The 8714-nt window shown below is 49.6% G+C and overlaps 1 protein-coding gene across 2 annotated transcripts in view; it reads right to left on the bottom strand.

Moving 5' to 3' along the window:
• Positions 1–1886: 1886 nt before the first annotated feature.
• Positions 1887–8714, bottom strand: part of BLOC1S1 (biogenesis of lysosomal organelles complex 1 subunit 1) — a 167323-nt gene continuing 160495 nt past the window's right edge. For both annotated transcript variants that reach the window (XM_078689178.1, XM_078689179.1), the window contains one exon: positions 1887–2527. In XM_078689178.1, coding sequence (XP_078545304.1) covers positions 2417–2527 — 111 coding nt within the window. In that variant the 3' untranslated portion in view covers positions 1887–2416. The remainder of the gene's footprint in view (positions 2528–8714) is intronic.

The following is an 8714-nucleotide window of genomic DNA, read 5'->3' as shown; positions in this document are numbered from 1 at the left end:
ATATATATATATACTCATATACACACCCATATATATACATATCTGTACACACGTATACACACATATACACACACACACACAAATATACACACACAAATACACACACACACACACATTTATATATACACACATATACACACACACGCACACGCACACACACACACACACACCCCTCCCCCCTTATAGCTGCAAGTGACTTACTCTTCTACAGCGGTACCTGAGTACCAAACTATCCAAGCTCCCCTGTTTGTCCATGCCACTTGGAAGTGCCTGTATTTCATTGCTTCCTTTGAAAATCGCAGGAGAGGCTTATAAATACGCCCTTTCCAGGAAGACGGAGTCCTTGATTATAACCCCAATGCCCCAATGCGCTCCAGGGATTCCCACGGGGCGTACTGTCCATGGAACCAAGTAGGTTTCTAGTCTGAGGAACAGAAGCTGCAAGTGATGCGAGCCTCGCCCTTGGAACCCGGACGCCCATGAAGCGGATCCATACCGCTATATGAGTTTTTCTTCCAGACTGGGGAGAAGATAACATTTTGAAAAGGAACACAAGTTTGTGTTTCCGTCTTTTATTGATCTAGGGCAGGGCGCACCTTAGCGTGTGCGCACCACCCAGGTCTTTTTTTCACTGGTCCAGACGAAGATCCACAATCGTATGATGGTTGAAACATGTAGACCTATATTTTAAACCACATAGCACACGTCGCTATTTTATAACACTACACGTCTTGAACAACGGAGTCTACCTAATTAGGCATAGGTGTCACATTTCTTTTAACAGGGTGTCCAGTCTCTCCGGAATAAAGTCTTGTAGTAGAATTGGCCCCCCTTTTAAACCACTTATCACTTTTTTATCACTGCACATATAAAAGAAAAAATACCCGCTCCACTGTAATCAGGTGTCGCAGCACACCCTGTTGGCACTCGGCCCCGGGGTGGGACCCCGATGATGAAGCATGTCACCAACCAGGTTGGTGAGTGAGGGGTCTTCTTAAAGAACATGCTTTGTCCTGCGTAAAGGTTGGGCACAAGCACTTTATTAAGCCTTAAGCTTTAGGCACAGAGACTTTCTCTGTCACGCCTTCAGGGGGTACTCCTCTCTTTGTTGTGTATAGAGGCTTATAAATATCCTCAAATTATATAGAGGATAATTTTCTATTCTTTCTCTCCTTTGAAAGGGTTTGGGGTTTTTAGGAGTGGTGGGCAGAATGAAGTGGAATGCAGCGAATGGAAGAGAGAGAAAATACATGCACTCCATCCGGCGCGCAACACCCATTGGGCCCAAACGCCTTCGGACCTGCCCCGCCCCGAGACAGCTTCCTGGGCACCCACACAGCCTCACCAGAGTACTTCACAGGTCTTTAAACGACCATTTACTTGCTAATGAGGCTTTGTTGTTTTTCTTGGAGCACCTGCATCTCCACTCTGCCTATTAATGGAAGAATCGCCCCCACCCGAACTTTTTGGAAGCACCCCCCCTGAAATTTGGCTCTAGTTGCGCCTCTGCACTCCATTGAAGTGTTTAAAGGTAAAGAAAAAAGTAGTTCCCTGAATGCAAGCATGTCAGCAGTGGAAGGATGAAGTCAACCAATCAGAGCAATGCAGGACTAGATAGCTCCTGAGCTGGACAAACACAAGAATAGGGAGGAAAGCCATTGAATCAAGAGGATATAAATGAGATACACTGCAAAGCCACCCAATTATAAGAAAGGGGTTGATCCATAGCCCACTCTATTTTTATTGCCACCAACAGATGTGGCTAACAGACTGCTAAAGCGGTCTTTAAGACCTAAAAATGAGGTGCTAATTTTGTGCATACTAGCCATTCACACCATCACACTACATACACAGCAACCTCAAGCAGGGATGTCCAGGCTTCTCACTCTAAATAAAAAGCATTTTATTCAAAAGAAATTAACTGTACATTATACACCGGGCTGTTGGGGGTTGTAGCGTGGTTGCCGGATTCCTACAAAGCACTGGAGGAGTAAATTAATCAGACAAGTCTGTTCTGTTCGAGTTTCAGAAAGCGGAATGTGATCCGATAGTCTTAGGTCTCGGCCCGTTGGTAAGTATGTTGAGGTTCTGGCAGGCACTTGAACATATCGAGGTCTCGGAAGACTGTTGACCAAAAAGAGGTGTGTGGGCCTACAGTGCTCTTAGTAACACAACTTTCCTGTGAGTGACGGGGGCAACTCGGCAAAGGAGGAGGGCTCTAGCTGCCCAGTGAAAATATGTTGCAGAGTGCTGGAAGCGGGTCAGGAAGTAAAGGGCTGCAGCTGCATCTTATACATACTCCACCCAGGAGCAACAGCAATTGATTTTACATGTGCCACAGGGTGGCTCAGCAGGCGTAGGAGCTAGAGAGCTGCAGATGCCTCTTGTACAAGTAATCTGTGGCAGTGTCATAGGTTCAAGAGGTGGTTGGCTGCAGCTGTCCCTTGTACACATACTCCAAGGCGGTGGCAATTGTCCTCATGTCCATCTCAATACTACGTGCCCAGTTCTCCACATCACCGATTTCCTAGGAGAAGAAAAAGAGAAGATAGTTAGAGGACCAACGCACAATGCTTTATCATTATAACAGAGATTGCCAGGCCGCCTGTGGTCAGTGTCGCACGCTACCATGCTAGTCCTTGTGGAATAATTCAGCCCACTGGACGACCCCTCCGGCACTATATAATTATCTCAACATCTAAGGCAAGTGTTTTAAAGATGTACACTTTTCTCCTACCTACATCACATTACTCTGAATTTGCCACTATGCACTGAATGTTCTATTTTCAATGCATACTCCATTTTAGGACTGCAAAGCCATTTCTTTTCTGGGATATCCTCCTGGATTGCCCATTCAAAACTAGACAGCCTATTCAAGCTTTGAAAAAGTCTCGAGGAAGAAATATGTACTGGTTGCTTGTGAATATAAAAACTGACAAAGAAAATATTAAAAGGCTTGCAAGTTTATGATTCTTACCAGTGCTTTACTATTATATGAACTTGCAAACAATCGGCTTATTTTACAGTGTGTTTTTGTACTTCATGCATAAAGTCTGTAACTGATAGTGGTGGGCGAGCCACTAAAAGCTGGAGCGAGATGCCTGGCTCTGGCTCAGATCGAGGTCCCCTTGGACCCTCAAGCCCAAAACACAAGAGTTTTTTGCTTCCTCCCGCACTCACACGTCAGGTCTAATTCCTCCATGCTCACCACTCGGGCATTGCAGAGGGGCTGCATTTTGAATACCCCGTATTGGGAGAGGAGGGAAATCTGCACCTCTTTTTCTGCAAAATCCTCTTTTCCAGAGGAAGTGGAATATCACTTTATCTCTCATTGCACCTCTTTGATGGTTCACAAAAATCAACACATTTTAGTGACCAGTGTGCAAACCACTGACCGTCAACAACCACAACTAAATGCTTTCTCTCCTTTACTTATCAACATATATTGCCCTTTTGCAAAATGCAACCCACCCCTCCATTACTTGCCAGTAAAGCAATAATCTAGCCTCAAAGAGAAATGAAATCCAAGCACTTCTCCTCTCTTTAGCTCGGTTGTCATTTCAAGCATGTATTTAAACAGGCGAAAGACATGCTCTGTCCGAGGTGCATGGTCAGTGTTGCTGCAGGAGAGGACCTCAGGTAATTGACAACATTCTTGTGGGACAGACCAAGTACACATGTTTTTAAGCTGACAAGACACAGCGTGGGCACCTATGTCACATTGTTGATCGCAAATCGGGCACAGTGAAAGGCAAGAATTGAAGCGTCTGATTCTTCTATCAGATCACTGTAGATGTTTCGAGCTATGTTAGAGACAGAGTCTATTAAAAACCAGGCACACTTATTTACCCTCGGCCCTTAGAGTATACCAGAGTCTATCAAAAGCATCCAGACAAGGGTCCCTCCATCTCTCAGAGAAATAAGTAGTGAGTCACAGTGTAAGGCAATGCAGGTGGTACAGAGGCTGGGGGCACACAACAGATGTCTGTAGTCCTAGCAGCACTCACACAGTCGTTGCAGAGCTGAGATCACGTTGCAGAGCTGAGAGATCACGCGGCAGAGCAAAGACTCAAAGACAATACCATACTCTGTGATCATAGAAGCAGATTAACACCATAGCAATATACTTTAACAAGCATTTACAATGCAACGGTTTCGCCTTTGCCAAAGTTAGAGCGATTGGCATTGTAAATGACACATTTTTTATTTATGTGTTGGTTTTGAAAACAGATAAATAAATGGCATTGTCATTTACATTGCCAACAGCTTAATCACTTGCAAATGTAAGACCTATTGTACCCTACTGGATTTCACTGAAGAAATTCAGAGTCTGGTCTGCAGGTGTCACGTGACAGACGGCCAATTGACAGCTGAGGGGGTTAAACCGTGCTGGGGTGGCACATTAAGGCGACGCTTGCTGTCCATGCTTGTGAGGAGGTAGTGCACCTGTTGAGGGAGAGAGAGTGTGTTTGCATATGTGCGTGTGTGTGAATAAGCACTTCCAAGATTTAGTGGGACTAGAGTTTTTATCTACAAATCATTGTTTTCAGCTGTGTTCTAATGGAATCAAAACAACACTACACCCCCCATAATGCATAGTGTGATCACATAAAAGTACAGAACTGGAAAGAGTGTCCATAATGACCAGCTAGACGGTTGTCACCCTAAGAAGGATGTGCTTCAGTCTCCAGTGCCACGGGCGAGTGGAAACACACACTGTGCTGGTGGAGAAGTAGAAGAAGTACAAGTGTCCATAGAAGAGAAGTAGAGGGGATGCACTCTCTATCCACTCTGCACTCCCTATGCACTCTCCACTCTGCACTCCCTATGCACTCTGCACTCCCTATGCACTCTGCACTCTGCACTCCCTATGCACTCTCCACTCTGCACTCCCTATGCACTCTCCACTCCCTATGCACTCTCCACTCCCTATGCACTCTGCACTCCCTATGCACTCTCCACTCTGCACTCCCTATGCACTCTGCACTCCACATGCACTCTCCACTCTGCACTCCCTATGCACTCTGCACTCCCCATGCACTCTCCACTCCCTATGCACTCTCCACTCCCTATGCACTCTCCACTCCCTATGCACTCTCCACTCCCTATGCACTCTCCACTCCCTATGCACTCTCCACTCCCTATCCACTCTCCACTCCCTATCCACTCTCCACTCCCTATGCACTCTCCACTCCCTGTGCACTCCCTATGCACTCTCCACTCTGCACTCTCTATGCACTCTCCACTCCCTATGCACTCTCCACTCTGCACTCTCTATGCACTCTCCACTCCCTATGCACTCTCCACTCCCTATGCACTCTCCACTCCCTATGCACTCTCCACTCCCTATGCACTCCCTATGCACTCTCCACTCCCTATGCACTCTCCACTCTCCACTCCCTATGCACTCTCTCCTCTCCACTCCCTATGCACTCTCCACTCCCTATGCACTCTCCACTCCCTATGCACTCTCCACTCCCTATGCACTCTCCACTCCCTATGCACTCTCCACTCCCTATGCACTCTGCAGTCCCTATGCAGTCCCTATGCACTATGCACTCTCCACTCCCTATGCACTCTGCAGTCCCTATGCACTATGCACTCTCCACTCCCTATGCACTCTCCACTCCCTATGCACTCTCCACTCCCTATGCACTCTCTATGCACTCTCCACTCTCTATGCACTCTCCACTCCCTATGCACTCTGCAGTCCCTATGCACTATGCACTCTCCACTCCCTATGCACTCTCCACTCCCTATGCACTCTCCACTCCCTATGCACTCCCTATGCACTCTGCACTCTGCACTCCCTATGCACTCTGCACTCCCTATGCACTCTCCACTCCCTATCCACTCTCCACTCCCTATGCACTCTCCACTCCCTGTGCACTCTCCACTCCCTATGCACTCTCCACTCCCTATCCACTCTCCACTCCCTATCCACTCTCCACTCCCTATGCACTCTCCACTCCCTATGCACTCTCCACTCCCTATGCACTCTCCACTCCCTATGCACTCCCTATGCACTCTGCACTCTGCACTCCCTATGCACTCTGCACTCCCTATGCACTCTCCACTCCCTATGCACTCTCCACTCCCTATGCACTCTGCAGTCACTATGCACTCTCCACTCCCTATGCACTCTCCACTCCCTATGCACTCTCCACTCTGCACTCTCTATGCACTCTCCACTCTCTATGCACTCTCCACTCTCTATGCACTCTCCACTCCCTATGCACTCTCCACTCCCTATGCACTCTCCACTCCCTATGCACTCTGCACTCTCCACTCTCCACTCCCTATGCACTCTCCACTCCCTATGCACTCTCCACTCCCTATGCACTCTCCACTCCCTATGCACTCTCCACTCCCTATCCACTCTCCACTCCCTATGCACTCTCCACTCCCTATGCACTCTCCACTCCCTATCCACTCTCCACTCCCTATCCACTCTCCACTCCCTATCCACTCTCCACTCCCTGTGCACTCCCTATGCACTCTCCACTCTGCACTCTCTATGCACTCTCCACTCCCTATGCACTCTCCACTCCCTATGCACTCTCCACTCCCTATGCACTCTCCACTCCCTATGCACTCTCCACTCCCTATGCACTCTCCACTCCCTATGCACTCTCCACTCCCTATGCACTCTCCACTCTCCACTCCCTATGCACTCTCCACTCTCTATGCACTCTCCACTCCCTATGCACTCTCCACTCTCCACTCCCTATGCACTCTCCACTCTCCACTCCCTATGCACTCTCCACTCTCCACTCCCTATGCACTCTCCACTCCCTATCCACTCTCCACTCCCTATGCACTCTCCACTCTCCACTCCCTATGCACTCTCCACTCCCTGTGCACTCTCCACTCCCTGTGCACTCTCCACTCCCTGTGAACTCTCCACTCCCTGTGCACTCCCTATGCACTCTCCACTCTGCACTCTCTATGCACTCTGCACTCCCTATGCACTCTCCACTCCCTATGCACTCTCCACTCCCTATGCACTCTCCACTCCCTATGCACTCTCCACTCCCTATGCACTCTCCACTCCCTATGCACTCTCCACTCCCTATGCACTCTCCACTCCCTATGCACTCTCCACTCCCCACTCTGCACTCCCTATGCACTCTGCAGTCCCTATGCACTATGCACTCTCCACTCCCTATGCACTCTGCAGTCCCTATGCACTCTGCAGTCCCTATGCACTCTGCAGTCCCTATGCACTCTGCAGTCCCTATGCACTCTGCAGTCCCTATGCACTCTCCACTCCCTATGCACTCTCCACTCCCTATGCACTCTCCACTCTCCACTCCCTATGCACTCTCCACTCTCCACTCCCTATGCACTCTCCACTCCCTATGCACTCTCCACTCTCCACTCCCTATGCACTCTCCACTCCCTATGCACTCCCTATGCACTCTCCACTCCCTATGCACTCTCCACTCTCCACTCCCTATGCATTCTCCACTCTCCACTCCCTATGCACTCTCCACTCTCCACTCCCTATGCACTCTCCACTCCCTATGCACTCTCCACTCCCTATGCACTCTCTCCTCTCCACTCCCTATGCACTCTCCACTCCCTATGCACTCTCCACTCCCTATGCACTCTCCACTCCCTATGCACTCTCCACTCCCTATGCACTCTCCACTCCCCACTCTGCACTCCCTATGCACTCTGCAGTCCCTATGCACTCTGCAGTCCCTATGCACTATGCACTCTCCACTCCCTATGCACTCTGCAGTCACTATGCACTCTCCACTCCCTATGCACTCTCCACTCCCTATGCACTCTCCACTCTGCACTCTCTATGCACTCTCCACTCTCTATGCACTCTCCACTCTCTATGCACTCTCCACTCCCTATGCACTCTCCACTCCCTATGCACTCTCCACTCCCTATGCACTCCCTATGCACTCTCCACTCCCTATGCACTCTCCACTCCCTATGCACTCTCCACTCCGCACTCCCTATGCACTCTGCAGTCCCTATGCACTCTGCAGTCCCTATGCACTATGCACTCTCCACTCCCTATGCACTCTGCAGTCACTATGCACTCTCCACTCCCTATGCACTCTCCACTCTGCACTCTCTATGCACTCTCCACTCTCTATGCACTCTCCACTCTCTATGCACTCTCCACTCCCTATGCACTCTCCACTCCCTATGCACTCTCCACTCCCTATGCACTCTCCACTCCCTATGCACTCCCTATGCACTCTGCAGTCCCTATGCACTATGCACTCTGCAGTCCCTATGCACTCTGCAGTCCCTATGCACTCTGCAGTCCCTATGCACTCTGCAGTCCCTATGCACTCTCCACTCCCTATGCACTCTCCACTCCCTATGCACTCTCCACTCTCCACTCCCTATGCCCTATGCACTCTCCACTCCCTATGCAATCTCCACTCCCTATGCACTCTCCACTCTCCACTCCCTATGCACTCTCCACTCCCTATGCACTCCCTATGCACTCTCCACTCCCTATGCACTCTCCACTCTCCACTCCCTATGCATTCTCCACTCTCCACTCCCTATGCACTCTCCACTCTCCACTCCCTATGCACTCTCCACTCCCCACTCCCTATGCACTCTCCACTCCCTATGCACTCTCTCCTCTCCACTCCCTATGCACTCTCCACTCCCTATGCACTCTCCACTCCCTATGCACTCTCCACTCCCTATGCACTCTCCACTCCCTATGCACTCTC

The sequence above is a fragment of the Lissotriton helveticus genome, chromosome 1_1 (assembly GCF_964261635.1).
Source record: "Lissotriton helveticus chromosome 1_1, aLisHel1.1, whole genome shotgun sequence".
Classification (NCBI taxonomy): Eukaryota; Metazoa; Chordata; class Amphibia; order Caudata; family Salamandridae; genus Lissotriton; species Lissotriton helveticus.
This window is presented reverse-complemented; position numbering and strand designations above follow the sequence as displayed.